This window comes from Enoplosus armatus, chromosome 9, assembly GCF_043641665.1.
Source record: "Enoplosus armatus isolate fEnoArm2 chromosome 9, fEnoArm2.hap1, whole genome shotgun sequence".
NCBI classification, from domain to species: Eukaryota; Metazoa; Chordata; class Actinopteri; order Centrarchiformes; family Enoplosidae; genus Enoplosus; species Enoplosus armatus.
Window position 1 is genome coordinate 10,190,525 of NC_092188.1, and position 17,110 is coordinate 10,207,634.

The 17,110-nt window shown below is 42.6% G+C and overlaps 2 protein-coding genes across 6 annotated transcripts; one reads left to right on the plus strand and one right to left on the minus strand.

Moving 5' to 3' along the window:
• Positions 1 to 1,861: 1,861 nt before the first annotated feature.
• epn1a (epsin 1a) lies at positions 1,862 to 12,207 on the plus strand. 3 transcript variants are annotated; one of them, XM_070912171.1, is made up of 12 exons: positions 1,862 to 1,972; positions 2,211 to 2,312; positions 2,702 to 2,860; positions 3,623 to 3,751; positions 4,108 to 4,234; positions 4,381 to 4,538; positions 4,743 to 4,814; positions 6,277 to 6,360; positions 7,439 to 7,742; positions 8,371 to 8,535; positions 8,758 to 9,000; positions 10,238 to 12,207. In XM_070912171.1, the coding sequence occupies exons 2-12, from the start codon at positions 2,244 to 2,246 to the stop codon at positions 10,702 to 10,704; spliced, it is 1,977 nt and encodes a 658-aa protein (XP_070768272.1). In that variant the 5' UTR covers positions 1,862 to 1,972; positions 2,211 to 2,243; the 3' UTR covers positions 10,705 to 12,207. The 3 variants fall into 3 exon arrangements, with proteins under 3 accessions (XP_070768272.1, XP_070768273.1, XP_070768274.1); XM_070912172.1 differs by having other exon boundaries at positions 4,108 to 4,228; XM_070912173.1 differs by lacking the exon at positions 4,743 to 4,814 and having other exon boundaries at positions 4,108 to 4,228.
• On the minus strand, positions 11,994 to 16,945 carry foxj2 (forkhead box J2). Of its 3 annotated transcripts, none has more exons than XM_070912175.1 (10): positions 16,714 to 16,945; positions 16,047 to 16,406; positions 15,809 to 15,883; positions 15,612 to 15,704; positions 15,007 to 15,165; positions 14,448 to 14,916; positions 14,205 to 14,345; positions 13,996 to 14,097; positions 13,034 to 13,375; positions 11,994 to 12,675 (listed from the first exon to the last, which is right to left on the minus strand). In XM_070912175.1, the coding sequence occupies exons 2-10, from the start codon at positions 16,377 to 16,379 to the stop codon at positions 12,563 to 12,565; spliced, it is 1,827 nt and encodes a 608-aa protein (XP_070768276.1). In that variant the 5' UTR covers positions 16,380 to 16,406; positions 16,714 to 16,945; the 3' UTR covers positions 11,994 to 12,562. The 3 variants fall into 3 exon arrangements, with proteins under 3 accessions (XP_070768276.1, XP_070768275.1, XP_070768277.1); XM_070912174.1 differs by having other exon boundaries at positions 13,034 to 13,396; XM_070912176.1 differs by lacking the exon at positions 13,996 to 14,097.
• Positions 16,946 to 17,110: the final 165 nt, after the last annotated feature.

Here is a 17,110-nt window from a genome sequence, read left to right on the forward strand (position 1 = left end):
TACTCAATCACTTGCCTACAACAGGTCATTCATATTCAGTCTTTAGCTTGTCCTAGCTAGCTGATGTATAAGGCGTCTGTCTGTCACAGTTCACGATAAAGTGATATTGTGCAACATTACTTTCTTTCTCTCAGAAGTGTCAGAGATTGTGGAGATATTTGAGACTAAAGCCTGAGATACAAAGGGCATATTATGTCTCTTATCAAAGATTTGTTGCCGTGTCTGAACTTTGGTACCGAGCCTCAGGAGTCTCTGAACTGGCTTTTGCAATAGTTGCCTTATGTTCAGTTATGTAACATGGTCTCATATTTGTCTGACCTACAAATCTAAACCCATGTGCCCCGCTGTATGTGTCAAAAGTATATAGTACAGCTGTGTCTTTAGTATAGCATGTTTGTCATATTACTGGTTTGTCAAAGTAGATTTAAAACCTGAACAGTCGTGTCCGAATTCATATATACTTTAAAATGTATTATTCTTGTCATTAAATTTTATTTCATTCTGATTGTTGAAAACAGTCCATAGACAAAGAGCAATTTAGAGTTTATTTAAGACCGTAAGATACATGTCTAAAGTACATTCTTCAAGAAAAACCTGTAAAAGTCTAAAAATAGTTTAAAATAATCTCACATTTTTCATACCTATCGGAGTACATGGTGTAGAGGTCAGTCTGTGTACTTCCTTGTCACTGTTATTAAGTCTGAGTGCAGTATGCTGGACTAGGACTGCTGGAGGCCTGGGGAATGGAGAGAGCAGCATTGTTTCTCAGTTGGTTGGAGAGAACGGTCATACAGTGGGTGGGATAAATTTATCTTCTTCTTTAGCAAAGAGACTGTGCCTTAGCTCCCTTCATTCATTAAGAGATGGCAGTTGAGGGAGTGGTCAAGCACTGTGTGAAGCTGATCTTAAATGCCCTTTGTTGAACTTGCTCAAACTTCTCTTTGCTTCAGGGTATCTAAACTCAAGCAATGATCTAATTAGGGTTCAGTCTAATTAAGAGGCAGAACTGGATAGTGACTGGGTGTTTTGTATTTTTTAAAGGAAGGGTTAGGTTTAAGTTTAGCTCTTAAAAACATTTGTGGAGTGCTTTTAAATATACCAACAACAGAATTAGGTCTTTAGTTGAATTGGTTACTTCTGATGTCAGTTTCAGAAAGTTTTTGGTTTATTGCCTACCTCAGTTGTTTTGTGACATGGGATGTCTATTTGGTGTGAAAATGCAGATTGTGGCAGTGAAAGGATGCATCTGGTCAGCAACAATGTTTTAGTCTGCTGTGTAAGCAATCAAATACAAACAATGCTCAGTAGGTACTGAGGGATCCAATATTGTGCCAAAAAATCATTCTCCGCATTCCATTACACCACCACCAGCAGCAGCAGCAGCAGCCATGATGTGTATGTCAAATACAGGCCCTGCTGTAGCTTTTATTCCCACCTGTCAGTCTTCCAGTTTTTGCTAATAACATGCTCACTATTGTTAATAGCTGACAGGAGTAAAACTTTGCATGGTTTTTCACTCCTGTATGCCATTTACTTCAAGGCTTGACAACTGTATGTTCTGAGATGCACACAGTGTCTTATTAAAGCATATAACTAATATTTTGTGTCCCTGACTGTAAGCCATGTGTGGCTCAGCAACAAACCATGTGATTTTGCTGCTGAATATCTGCTTTGTCCTTATTTTATAATGGTTACTTTGGAAATAGACCTAGCATGAAGTTTTAGATTTTAGTTAGTTTGTTGTGATTTAGCAGTAACCTATCAGTGAGTATGGTTTTATTTTTTATGTTAATCTAAATCTTGCTCCACAGTTTTCATCTCCCTACGCCTGTGGTTTTGGGACCCAATGTTGCCACAGGAAGAAACAGACAAACTGAGACATAGCACTCCGTGAATGAGTGGCTCACAAGCCAGAAAAACGAAGAGATACCAAGAGGAGAGACCCTTATTCTGCATCATTCTTGTGTAACAGGTGTGCATGAGCAGTCACATGATTTAAGATTGATCTCTGTTATAGACACCATCTTTCACACTCTGATCGTTCTTCTCAAGGTGTTCTAGTCTTTCATCCAGACTCTTGTTCTTGCATATGTCTTTTGAACTCTTTAGGTTCCTGCACTCTTTTTTTTTTTTTTTAGTATCTTTCACTTGTCGCTGTTTGTGTTGTATTAACTATATTTTACAACCCTTCTTCTCCATCTGCTGTTCAGATTGCAACAGAACTTGACGGCCAGACCGTTGCCATGTCGACCTCATCGCTACGGCGACAAGTAAAGAACATCGTCCACAACTATTCAGAGGCTGAAATCAAGGTTGTGTATCCCTCTGCTTATCTGGCTTTTCTTCTTCTCTCTTTTTTTTTTTTTTTACACCCACATTCCCCATATGTCCATGGCTCAAGTGTAGCCCATGTATCTCTGCAGCACAGATGACAGAAAGTAGCTTCTGATAATCTAATATTTCTTTGAACCAACCCCCTCACTCTTTCCCCTCGTTATACACAATATGAACTAATCTAATCATATCATCCATTCATTATTTTGCCTTGCTCCCGCTTGTGTCGTGATTGAGTTTGCATTGCTACTCAGAACACTGTGGACCATTTTAAATTGTCACACAGTATTGGCCCAAAATTATTCTTCTCACGGACTGTTAGGATAGAGGATGATTCAAGTTTATCCCTTGATGTGTTGTTGTCCAGGTTAGAGAGGCGACGTCCAATGACCCATGGGGCCCCAGCAGCTCTCTGATGTCAGAGATTGCTGATCTGACCTACAATGTTGTGGCCTTCTCGGAAATCATGAGCATGGTGTGGAAGCGCCTCAATGACCATGGCAAGAACTGGAGACATGTGTACAAGGTTTGTGTCTGTGTTGGAGTTTAGAACAATACAATATATCACAATACATATTCTTGCGATACATAATACAATGTACTTGTACAACAATACGTTGTCTAGCTATGCATTGATGCACTGGTACCAATATTACAGTATTGTGTTTGCAGTGTTGTAATGTATTCTGACAACAGGATGTGTCCAAAATCACTCCATATTTACAGTATATTGCACTACATTTATCGTCTTCCATATTCTTTCTAGAGTGTGAAAGTTGTATACTATATAATGCCTTCAAATATTCCCAGAATGGAATAAAAGTAGTGTACTTAACTTTGTACTAACAATCCCACTATGCCATTCATCTAGTTTTATAGAGGCAAAAATTACAGTTGTTGCACACTACACTTGTCAGTGATGATGCATGAATGACATGCATGTTTCAGTGTCTTAAATCTCACCACAGAGCAAACTATTGAGTGTTTATTATGTAGGAGTAGTCAATGAGAAAGCGAGGGAGTGATTTTCAGACACAGCCCAAATATAGCTGGTGTTATGTATGAATCACAGATTTTTCATTGTAATATTCATGATTTTGTAGTAATTCGTTTTTTGAGTGACTTATTTTAGTGATTCCCACTCCTAAACTACATTGCAGACAGTGTGTGTGTAGGAGAACCAATTGTGGCTTGTTATGTTGTTGTGTTTAATAATTGCTTTTCTACTGCCTCACTATCCACACCTTTTCTTCAGTTGGTCATTGGTTGTGATTTGTATTTTCACCAGGCTATGACTCTTATGGAGTACCTGATCAAGACGGGTTCAGAACGTGTTGCCCAACAGTGCCGAGAGAACATATACGCAGTCCAGACCCTCAAGGATTTTCAGTACATAGACAGGGACGGCAAAGACCAGGTACACAAACACACCCATGCCCACAAAGCCGTGTAGAAAATTGAAGTGATTAGTGAGTAAGGTCCACCTTTGTGGAATGCAGGCACACTTTGTCAAACATGCTGCTTGTGGTTCATTCAAGGACATTTTACAACAAGTTTCTGACCTCTTGTGTAAACCTACATAGCCTGTCATGAAACATTTTTATGGGTTGTTGATAAATGAAACTGTGGTAAGTTAACAAGCTGTTACACTACCAATAAGGTGTGCAGTGTCACTAGCTGCATTAGTAATTAAATTCATGTGCATTTATTTAATATTTAACATTAAACATTATACAAATAATTTGTAGCATGTCATTGTGTGCATTTTTCCAGGGGGTGAATGTGCGAGAGAAAGCCAAACAGCTGGTGACACTGCTGAAAGATGAAGAGAGACTAAGAGAGGAGAGGATTCACGCCCTCAAAACCAAAGAGAAGATGGCACAGACCTCCAGCGGTGAGGGTACTAAAAACAGTGTTTAAAATATTCAACCAATGCTGAAAGTTACAGTATTACACATTGAAAGAAGGGCGGGCTCACAACAGCATGAAGGGCCTTCAGCTCTTAAGACAAGCTCTCATGCATATGCTTATTTGTTTCTGCTCCAGCCTCCTCAGCTCCCTCAGCACCCAGCTTGGGGGGCAGCCTGTCAGTTGGCTCCCACTCTGGAGGGGCAGACCCTGAGCAGGCCTGGCCACAGAGCTCTGGAGAGGAGGATCTGCAGCTCCAGCTGGCTTTGGCCATGAGTAAAGAAGAGGCAGAGCAGGTAACACAAAGCCGCCTATTCAAGGCAGGCACAGCTATGTTACTGCTCTCTAAGCTAAGGATTAAAGCATAAGTATAACTAACTATAGCTAAGTTTGCAGTTTGAATCTGTTGTAGCAGCTGTGTTCACAGAGGGTTGTTACTGATATTATTCAACACATACACCTAGCTTTGCTCTCACCATGTAACGCCTGACCTCCCCCAGACTAGCTCGGACCCTCTGGAGGACGCAGAGCTCCGCTATGCAATCACACTCAGCAACGAGATCCAACAAAAGGTTAGGGGCAGAGAGTGTGCCCAGATGACTGGCCAGCCAGTCCTCAACTATCTGTCTTTCTGTCAATTGGAATTTCTCAAACACACATCAAGCATTGATCAATCAAGAAAATTAATTTATGCTGATATTTGTCATGTGTCATTTTCCTCAAGATACAAATTTGCATCCGACTGCAGTAATACTGTTGAGATAATTTAGTTTGCTGGACGGTGTCACATTCTGTTATAGTGCTTGCACCCATGAAACGTGTGGTGTAGTAGATGCTTTCGAAATCCCTTCAAGATGTGCTAAAACTGCATAAAAGTGAGCACCTAGAGAATTGATTAACTCTAATTTAATTGTTGAATTTGCATGGCATTGACAAATATTTATCATAATTAAACACTGAGTGGTTTGTTAGCATTGATTATTCTTTCCTCCCTGTTACCCTCTCTGATAGCATGCATTCAACTCTAGTCTTGATTTCAAATACTCTCTATTACTTTACTGTTACACATCTCCTACTGTTGTAACTTCCTTTTACTGTGCTAACTGAGTGCAAAACATGTTTGCCTGTTGTATGCAACTGGAGTCTCGCTCCTACTGTACCACTTGACTGGTGTACATGGTGGTCTATAAACTAATGCAGGGTCTTTAAAGGATCATGCCATTGTTATTGTTACTTAGTGGCATCAAGACTTGCTCAGTTCTGTAGCGGAGACCGTCTGTTTCCTCATGGATTAGTCAGTGTTCTGCTGTTTGATAGTCAGTCTTCTTTGTAATGAGGTATAATATAAGGTGGCATTAGGGAGGGATGTCTGTGGATGATCTATATCAGTGGTGATCAAGGTGTTTTTTTTAAATTGATTGGTATTGGCTATGTAAAGCCTGGTCCATTTCCTCTACTTTTTTTATTGTAATTTTTTGTGCTCCAGGTTGGCTGGATGTTAAAGAAGCGCCACTGTGCTCAGCTAAAAGACTGGTATCTTTCCCGAATACTGTTGTGAGCAAATGAACCACAAGCAGATAAAATACAGCCTGAAGTTTCTGGGGAATATTCAAAATGACAGCATGTGTCAAGAAGCAAACCAAAAGCTGTATTCTGTATATGGTGGGGACTCACATCCTATCCATGTCTAAACCTTCTTGCCACAACAGTTCTATAGTTGTAGAAGCCTTGTGACAGCAGTTCTGGATGAGCTTATTTTCCATGTGAAACGGCACTAAAATGTGCAAGCATTCGTCTGATTTGATAATGTTTTGCAGAAGTGCTGTGAGAATCAGACTAAATTGCAAACTAATGCCGGGATTGGTTGATTTGCGTTCCTTTTCTGTTAGATAATGATTAAAGGTCAGATTTCCACTCCCTCCGATTCAAACTTAAATTGTGGAATTGTAAACTGATCCTAAATCTATACCTGTGGTGTGCTTTCCGAGGTTGTGTGTCTCAGGTTGCTGACATCACAGTGTGTGTGATTGGCAGGAAGAGCGACTGCGCAGAGGTGATGACCTGAGACTGCAGATGGCCATCGAGGAGAGCAAGAGGGAGAAGGTGAAGCCCGAGGAGGTGCGTGTAAGATGTATCTGTATATCACAGTCCACACAAATAGTGCTGCAGGAATGAGTCCTAAAACCCGGAAATTAGTTAGCATTTTGACACTTCCATTTCCCTCGAAGTCAGTAGGCTTTTTTAAATGTTTTTTTGTTGTTAGATGCCTGAAATAATGTATGTGGTTTTACACAAGCTTAAGAGATTTACACGTTTTGTTCTACGACATAAAATACGTCAGTAGATACCCCACTCGTGAATTTTGAATCTTAAAAAAGGCAGTTGCTAACAAGTGGCTAAATGAGACCATGGTTGTGGCAGACATTAACGCCTTCATGCCGAACAATGAAAGTCATCTACTCGCTAGTCAACCTTTACAGGCTCGTTGTGTTTATACTCTATATATATCTATCTATATTATCTTACAACTTAAGCTTATCTAAATCCTATATATTTGTTATATTTGAAGCCACTATGCTTTTATGGGTTTATATTTGTCTTTCAGGCAGGTGTAGTCATCAGAAATATGTAGTAATGTAGCTCATCAGAAATCTTAGATTTTTCTTGATTCCAGATATGTTGATCAACATTCAGAAATGGAAGATGCCTGTAGGCTCACATTGTGTCGTTTGCAGCTGTAATTGGCATTTTATGCTGCAGATTCTTGAATGTAGTAATTGGCATGATAAACTTGCTTGCTAAATTCAACCGCGATCTGGGGCCTGAAACATCTGCAGAAATAATCTCTGTGACGATCGCAGAGGCTCTACTCTCTACTACTGACTGTAAACAGCTGTGTATATAGAACATATAAAACATTTGTATTTAGAGGAGTTACATTGACACTGCACAGACAAGGAACTAAAAATGTATGGTCAGAAGTTCAGTTTGATTTCTTTTACCATCTATTTGATGTTATTGTCTTGTCTGCAATTCTCGTCTCCTTGTTCTTCTCATCTTTGTGAATTTCCTCTTATCACAACACCATCATCTAACCTCAGCATGGGGGGGGGGGGGGGGGGGGTGAATGTGTCCTTAGGTGTCTTCCTGAATACAGCTGTAGGAACATTAATCTATGATATATTCTCTTGTACAGGCCGCTCTGATGGAGCTGAGTGCTGTGGACCCCTGGGGGGGCCCTGCTGCTGCCGCTGCCGCCACCGCCGCCGCCACCACTGGGGGCTCTGCTGGCCCCTCGCCTCCACCCACAGTTCCTGCCCCTGCTGCCTCCGGCCCGTGGGGCACAGCCTCCACAGACCCATGGGGGGTCGCATCACCCACATCTCCTACAAGCTCTGACCCCTGGGGTGGGGGAGCCCCACCCACTATAGCCCCCCCTCCAGACCCCTGGGGAGAGACGTCCAACAGAGTTAACAACGTCGACCCCTGGGGAAGCTCAGGTAAGCAGCTACAGCACTGGTCACGTAGTAACTCTGTAGCCAATCAGGTTGGAGGGAATGTACTCATCGCTGAGTATCAAAAGAGAACCGTGTCCTGCTCTGTGGGCGAAAGAGGAAGACCTCTTGACCTTTACTTCAGTCCACTTCTCCATTTCCTGTCTCACAACAGCCCTGTTACATTTCTGTCATGCCACCATGCTGTCATATCTTCTCATCCACTCACATGCTTTCAGTTTGTAATGAGGAAAGCAAGCATGCTAAATCCATTCTCCCTCCGTGTCTAAAGCAGGGATTTGTATCCTCTTGTTTCTACTCAGGACTGACTGTGGCTGTGTCTCAACCAGAGCTGTCTCGTCTCTTATCCTTTTGTGCTTTTTAATGTATGAATTAGCTTCTTATTATCTCTCCTTTACCTCCACTGAGCTTCAGATATTCAATAGGTGAAAGTAACATGGTGGACAACTACAGAAAATCTGCTTTCACCTGTCAAGTTAGTGGGACTGCAGAGGTCAAGGAGAGAAAGTGTTGGAACCCAGCCCAGCTTCCTGCTCCCTCCTTATTGTGGATTGTACCTGTAAGGTGTTGTGTTAACCCTCCCCTCCCCTGCGTCTCCTCCCCTCCCCTGTAGCTGTGACCCCCCCCAGTGCCGACCCCTGGGGCCCCTCAGTGCCACCCAGCACTTCCTCCTCGGGGGGGCCAGTAGACCCCTGGGCAAGGGACGGACCTGTCCCTGCCTCTGACCCTATCACCTCCGACATCTGGAGTGGCACCGCCAAACACACTAACGGCACAGGTACATTCACACTTAAAGCTACATGGACTCACAAACACTGAGGTACTGGTACACACTTTTAAAGGGATTTTCTTAGATTACACACAGTTTCAATTGCATGCACACAACAGTTGTCTTGTCTTACATTTCATCCTCCTCTAGTATGTATGTAGTATATGTTTCTTTATGATAATGAAAGAAATTTGTATTCTGTGTCTGATTTACTATTTCTGTTCCCCTTAGGAGACCCAGAGCGACGAGGGTCCCCAGCAACAGGCTGTGACAGCACAGGCTCTCCGGTGCCCTTTGACCTGTCATCTCTTGGTTCTTCACTTCCTGTTCGTAAGACTCCCGAGTCCTTCCTGGGCCCTAACGCAGCGCTGGTGGATCTTGATTCCCTGGTGTCATCTAAACCCAAACCCAAACAGCCGCCACCTCCTTCCATCTCTTCCTCTTCAGCGCACAACCCCTTCCTCCAGAACACAGGTTAGTTAACTCTGTATAACCTGAGAAAAGAGAAGCAACCGCACTTTCTAAGCTCCGCATCAGACATTCTCACCCTATTCCTGGGAAGTATTTTGCAGTTTTAGGTATGTTTAGGTCCATGTAGGTCCACACAAAGTATACAGTTTAAGATGCCATCCTTAGCTATCTTCATATTCGCAACAACATGCAGCCGGCAGAAAAGATTGATTAAAATACATTCTAAAAAGATACAATTAAATGTCTTGAACCACAAAGTACTACTATTAACTCACAAGTACTACTCACAGTTTGGCTGGAACAATCTTGGTTCCTCTGAACACCCCAGATCAAAAGCAGACAGTTAACCACCCTCAGCCATGTAGGAGGCTCTGTGGTATACTCATGCTTCCTAACCGGGAGAATGTAAATGCAACTATAAAGACATTATGGGAACATTAAGGAGGCTATACAAGGAACCTTTAAAAGCTTTAACAATAAATTAGTTTAAAGTTGATCCTCTAGGGAAGGAGCAATGCCTTAATATTGTTGAGGAAATTATTCAATGAAAAAGTTGACCTGTGAATCATTAACATGACATGAGTTTCCGAATGAATAACTGTTAAAAGATGGAATAAGTGGAGATACATGCATACTCATACATACATACATACATACGTGTGTGTGTGTGTGTGTGTGTGTGTGTGTGTGTGTGTGTGCTTGAGTATGTTTATATATGTCTGCTTAGTATGTATGTGTGTGTGCATAAGTGTGTATGTTTATGGAAGGCACCATACTTAAACCAAACGTTGCTACCACAAGGTGGCACACCAACCACCAGTAAACATGGTGAAACAAGTGAAGTTTTCAATTTTGGCTTAGGCGGCTTCTCATATGTATGAGTACCCCATGACAACAATTTGTTCTAGGGCTACAACCAACGATTATTTTTGTCATGGATTTAATTTTTCACAATATTCTTTTACATTTCATAGACTGTTCAGTTTCCTAAAGCCCAAGGCGACACCTTCAGAAGTCTTGTTTGGTCCAAATAACATTTTCAACTTACACTCGTAAGAGAAAAGTAGCAAATATTCACACTTTAGAAGCTGAAACCAATTAATGATTGGTATTTTTGCAAGAAAAACATGAACAAATGAAAAGAAGTATATGAAAATGTGTTGAACTTGATTGGGCAGGTATTGAAGGACTCTTGACATGATTTCGTCTGTGTTGTCTAACTGTCACCTCTGACCTTCAGGCTCATCTACTGCTCCTGGCATGGCGGTGACTCCAGGCAGCACCATTTCCAGTAGGGGGGTTTCTCCAACACCTGTCTCCTCCAACCCTTTCGGCGTGGCTCCACCCATGACCTCCATCTCACCTCAGCCCTCATCACTTGGCCTGAGCGGCCTCCGCTCCAGTCCTGTGCCTCCCAATCCCATGCTGGGCATGGTGCCACCAGGAATGGGCATGGGGCCAATGAGTGTGGGTATGGGGGCTCCAGGAATGGGCCTGGGCATGATGCAGGCCAGCCCCATGGGCATGCCCTACAGCGGGCTCTCGCCTATGGGTCCCCCGGGCTCGGCTCTGTTGGGGCCCTCTGTTGCAGCACCTCCTCAGCTGATTTTGGGTGGGCCCGCTGGAACAGGAGGAGTGATGGGGGCAGGCGGATCAGTGGGAGGCGGAGGAACGACGGGAGCGAGCACCAACCCTTTTCTTCTTTGAGGAAGTGTCACCACTACTTTGCTCACCCGTTTCAACCTCCTCTGTCGTACCTGCTGCCCCCTTCATTCACCCCCCCCTCAACACAATTTGTGTCCAAAAAGAAAAATGTGTACATCTCTATATTTAAAGAAAAACAAAAAATCAAAAATTCTGCCTATCTTTTCCTTCGAAAGCATTATTTCATTTCACATTTAGTTCCTTTCATTTCATTATGGGTTGTTTGTGGGAGGGAAATAGAGATCTATTTATTTTGTTTTAATCCTTCTGTCCTGTTATGTATCGTTCTTCATGTTTTTTGTTTTTTTTCAGTCCTGTCTTGAGATAAAGGTAAGTCTGTGAGAGCAGGAGGATTTTTCAGTAGTGTCACTCTACTCTATTCTATTATTACTGCACTGAGAGAGAGATTGAGGGAGAGGGGACATAGCCACTAACAAACTGAACAGAGAAACTGTTGTACCTGCCTCTTCCTCTTTTCTCCCTCTAGAATGAAGACAAACACTGAATCACTGAAGTGAAACCAGTGCATGAAGGATGATTTTTAATGAACTCCAGACTGAGATACGGACTGAAAAACCTGCATTAACATTTCAGGCACAATGTGGTCAAATTGTTTCAACTATTTCACTTTTAATTTAATTTAATGTTAAATGTAATTTATTTTTTTCCAATTTTTGGGAACAAATAAACAAGGAAAATCACACGATGATGCCAATTAAATCAAATGCTTATTTTTTTTTTCTCTTTTCTGATTATTGTAGAAAACTAAAGAGAGCTTTGACATCTGTGGTCTGATGGGGAGAAAATGATGGGATGTTTGTTGAATGTGTGAATGAGAATATGAATGCTCATTTGTGAGTATGCAATAGTGCAAATGCCTGTTTCTGTGTATATGTGTCTCCATTTTTCCTGTGTCCGATCTTATTTCAGTGACTCAGAAAGGAAGAAATGACATCCATTATTTTTGTTTTTAAAAATTGTCACTTGTATTAATACTATGTAATGTTGGGATTTCAAATGAGGTATTATAAGGGTCACACATTTCTCTGCCAATCTCATTTCACACTGTTTTTTTTTTTTATTAATCAGAAGCATTAGCTTTTTTCCAATCACACATTTCATATGGGATCCCTGGTGTACAGGCGTCCCAGAGCACCACTGTCCTCGTGTTTCATCCCTCTTTCCTTCGAGGAGAGAGAGATACTGATGCTTCTTTAAAAAAAAAGAGACAATTATTTCAATGAATGAAAGGAGAGAAAAAAAACAGGGACTTGACGACATGCCCCATGCTGTTCTTTTAATTTAGTTTGATGAATTTATTGTTATTTTATATCGACAAGAAAAATATCTCTTTTATCGGGTAAGGTTGACTTTTGTGTGGTGATGACTGTGAACATTCACATTTGAAAAGTAAAATGGAAAAAAAATCAAAAGGAATTTATGAAATAAAACAAAAACACAGGATGTGTGTTTGGCTTTTTCATGCTTGCTCTGTAGCAAATGTCTATATCCCATATATGTTTGTTTTTTTTAACTGCTGCAGAGCACAATAATGTGACAAAAATAAATTTACACTTTATTTTCTTTGTTTATAAATCTACAATCCAATAGAAAAAAACAACACCCTGCCAGTTACCTGCAGAAGATGAGCTAAACAAAAGTTATTACAGCATATGAATTTGAATAAAGGTGAAAAAACATACAACAATTTCACCCTCGAAAAGCTTTCAGTCATATGTGACAAACTTAATCCCAAACTTGCTCTCAGAGAAGCTTCAAGATGCACAACAGCGAGGCTGTGAAGAGTCTTGTTTCTCTGAAAAGTTCTGTCTCAGTCGTTTGTCCGCACAGACAGTGAGGCTCAAACGAGCAGAGAATCCCAGTCAAAGTCGTCCTGGATCTCCTCACTGTTGCTGTGCAGGCTCTTTAGTGGAGGACGCTGTCGTGGTGTCATAGACTGAGGCTGCATCCCAGCTGAGACAGAGAAACATGGACTATGTGAATACACAGCTGTGGTGGAGGGATAGCAAGAAAAAGAGGTACTGAAAAGTCTGTAACTTAGATACCCACCTGATTTGTCTAATTCAGACTACAGAAGCCTTAAATTTGCTTCAGCAAAACTTTTGTATGCATTTTCACACCAAAAATGCTCAGTGGATTTTGTCCCCCATCACTTACACGACCTGAAACTCTTTCAGTGTACATACGGGCATGCAAGTATTGTTTCAAAACAGGACAAAGGTGAACCCATCCTTTAAGAGTCTCCGACAAGCCACTAAGTTGCCATAAAAGTTAAAAAGAAGACTTTTTGAACACGATGTCCAGGTCTTACCGACTGTGTTTGCAGGTTGTGTTAGCTGTGGTCTTTGAAGTCCCTGTCCCTGCATGTGCAGAGCCCTCCGGGGCGGCTGAGCTCCACTGACAGGAGGAACTAAGGGAGAGTAGGGGAGGGGGGAGGGGTGAGTGAGGCTGGCAAGGGTTGGAGGTGGATTGGAGGTGAATGGTGGGACCTGTGAGGAGTGAGGTGCACCGAGGGCTAGTGGGGAGTTATTCCCAGAGGTGATCATGCCTTTCTGAGTGAAGAAGCGGTTCAGAGAGTCACAGAGGGAGGTGAAGAGCGCCGGGTCCAGGGCCCAGTCGCAGAGCTCCGCCTGACGCATGCTCTCCAGCAGGTCTGGTGACAGAAAGTGAGGGCCTTTTAGAATAAAAAGAGTTACCAAAAGAGGCAAAGTAAAGTAAAAATTTAAAAATTACAGATGATGCAGTTACTCAACATTTCTATGATGTCTCAATAATCATCATATTTATTGTTTCATTATCTGCCACTAATTAAACGTTCTGGCTTGTAAAATGTTTGTAAACGTTACATTAGCTGCAAAAGACAAACATGTTCTAAATTACTTCTGGTGGTATCTAGCCATGGAGACAATCTTGGTTTTTATATGTTGAGGTTTTGAGATATCTGTCTCTGAGATGTCTCCCTCTGACCCAACACAAGTTGGATATATAACATTTAAAATGTTTGACAGCACTGTGTCATTCCAGCCCAGGATTATTTTCATCATTCAAATAATCTGCAAATAATTTTCTCAATTAACGGATCAATCATTTTGGCTATAAAATGACAAAAACATTTTTTTGAAAAGTGCCCACTACGATTTCGGAGAGCTAATGGTGAAAGCATCGAATCTTCACATTTTAGAGGCTGGAACCAGAAAATGAGTAACACTCAGTGACAGATACCTCAAAAATATGGTATTTTGTGGTTTGGGTGAAGCGGCCCTTTAAACAGACCTGGGTGCCCAGAGAGGTCTATGTTTGCCCAGTCTAGATTGCTGGCAATGCGGAAGCTCTCCTTCAGAGAATCTGGGTTACTGAACCAGTCAGGTGGCACCGCTAAAGTGGAAGGGAGGAAGGGAACTTTAGAAAGCACTGATCACTGAGCACTTTCCTCTGTTATGTTGCTGACACTTCTGGGGTCAATAAGGTCATGTGAAACTCACTGTATTGTGCAACGCGCTCTGTCTCAGGAGGGTGTGCAGCTGCTGGAGGTGGTGCAGGTGGTGCAGGTGCAGGGTGAGGAGACATTGGTAGCAGAGTTGGAGTGTGAAGTGGGGTAGTGTCATTGCTGAGAACAACATCCGCTAGAAAGAACAAAAAACAAGTAATTCATCAAGCAGTTTATGTCCATAATGTACACTTTATAGTTATTGGACACAAAACACACCTACACACATTGTACTTACACTGTGAGCCTCCCCTCTCCCGCATGGTCTTGAAGAGAGACTTGAAAGATGCATACAAGTCGGGTAAATTCATCTCATCGAAGGTGAAACGGAGCGGAGGATCAGTGGAGGAGTTTAATGTGAAAACAGGAGGGACAGCAGATACAGAGGAGTGAGAGGGTCCTGACACGGTGCAAACAGACACAGGTGCTGCGTTAGGAGTGCAGGAGAAAGTGGAAACAGATACGGGCCCCGAGTTCACAGGAAAGGACAGAGTGGCATCAGAGAAAGAGGGAGCAGCTGGAGAAGCTGTAGACATGCTGGCAGCGGACAGAGGTGTAGCAGAGGCGGTGGGGATGGGAAAAGTGGGGCCGGGTGGATGGGGAGGTGGGAAAGAATTGATGGAGGACATGGGGGCAGCAGGTGGGAGCCCAGATGGATGGGGGATAGGGAGACTGGACACGGGGCCTGGCATGTAGGGAGACGGTTGCTGTGAAGATAGAAGACAAGACGTTAGAGAAGGTGCTGTTTGATTAAGAAAAAACATCCAGCAAACCTGGCTGTGATAAAGTGGCTCTACCTTTGGTGGGGGAGGAGAGAGGGAGGCGGACTGGGTTGAGTGTTGCTGGATGCCTCCCAGTGGCTCTGTGTTAGGAAGCTGGTGGTCCGTGTGGGAGGTTGGTTGTGGCTGATGAGGAGAGGGTCCTCTCTGTGCTTGTGTCCCCGGCACTTGAGGAACCTGCAACAGCACAGCGGCACAATCTTTAATGGTGGAAAAGGTATCAAAGGACGTTGTTCCTGAAAGACATGCTGGTGTTGAATTTTAAATGTATTATTTTTAATGCTGTGTGCACCAGGTTCATTCATCACTTTATTGTGATCGATGCAGAAATCTCACAGACACACGTATTCTCATAACCTGGACAAATGAAACCAAAACCAGTGTCTGCATTACCACCAAATGTAAAATGTGGATTTTTAGTGTCTCTGAAAGCTCATCTCTTCAGAATTTTAATTAATTAACTATCAGATGTTTTTCTTTTAAAATCTTAATTTGCCAAGACTACTAGCGATCATAGCTGTCAGATTAATGTAGGGCAGTGAAAAGTTAAATATGGGAGAATCACAATATAGGTTTGATGGTTAACAAGCGAATGAGTGAGTGAGTGATGTTCAACAACATACATCCTGCCTCTCCTCTTCCTCCTCTGGATAGGGACGTTTAGGTGCCCTCACTTGATTCACCTCTGAAGGTCCATCCATCGTCCAATAGGAACCCTGGAAATACAATTTCTAGCTTTAGGCTCTTTTAAGCAATCATCACATTCTCCATCTCACATGCTGTATATGCTTACAACGTCATAATATAAAAAGTAACTCACCTTGCCGGGGTCATTCTGTGGCCGAGGAACTTTCCTGAAGCATTTATTAAGGGACAGATTATGCCGAATGGAGTTCTGTTAAGGACACAAGGTTACATAAGAAAATAAGTCTTGTACCAGCTGGTGATGCAAATAATATTAAAATGGTTACAAATCACCAAACCAACGGCTTTCAACACGCTTTAATTTAGAGACAAAGTTATTAGTATTCATGTGGTCGTTCTACATTAAAGCTTACTTTCCATCCACGGCCAGCTCGGCTGTAGTAGGGGAAAGTGTCACTGATCCAGGTGTAGATGTCATTCAAACTCAACTTCCTCTCAGGTGCAGCTGCTATTGCCATGGCGATGAGAGTGGCATAACTGTGAGGGGGTTTCCCTTTAGAGTTAGAAAGGGAGGGGTCCGGCACAGACGGCAGGAAGTCTCCCCTCTCCCTCCCTCTGTCTTTCTTCTTATCCCTCTCCCCTCCTCCTCCTCCTCCTCCTCTCTCTCTCCCGGAGCGCAGGCTGCTGATTCCCAGCTGAGGCAGCCAGTCAATACTGGTGAGACTGGAGTCCAAGTCAGAGGACATTGTCTTCTCTTTCTCTCTGTCCAGGGTCTGAAGGATCAGCAGAGCAAGTATTGGAGCAACACGTCCTTTTACTTTATGTTTACTTTGGACACAGTAGAGCCAAACACTGAGAAAGGCTATAGTAGATTCCTTTTGCCTGTAATGTAACACTGTCAGCCGTTCTGTTCCTGTACTTCCAACCAGCGTCAGTTACAAACTACTAAGTTCAGACACAAGACACTTTGTGCTTCTCTGGAAACTATCCAGTCACAAGCAACAAGAATGTGACTTCATGTAAGGGTGCCATTTCCACCTACACTTTCTATTTTCTGAGGAAGAAGAGTGACTTGCTTACCTCTCTATAGTCACTCGAGGCCCAAGGCCTTAAAAAGTGTTAATATTTGATGTTGTCATCAGCTGTGCACAACTGCTGACAAACTGGAGTCCGTCCGTCCCTTCAGATCTCTCTCTTCAGCATGTTGATCCCCTCAAGGCCTCCAGTCACACCTTTGCTTTGTGAAAGTAACTTTGGACAAATATACACAAAACTTATCGGAGAGCTTCCTTTTTCTCTGTCTCTCCCTCCTTCTCTCCTTCCCCTCCCTTTCTGGATACACCAGAATTACGTCACTCACTCCTCCCCCTTTGTGACGTCACTCTATGAGTTGGTCCCACCTCTTGAGCTTCTCACTTCTTGAAGTAGAAGTCTCTGTAGCTGTGGGCTCACCGGCATACTGATAAAGAGGAACAAC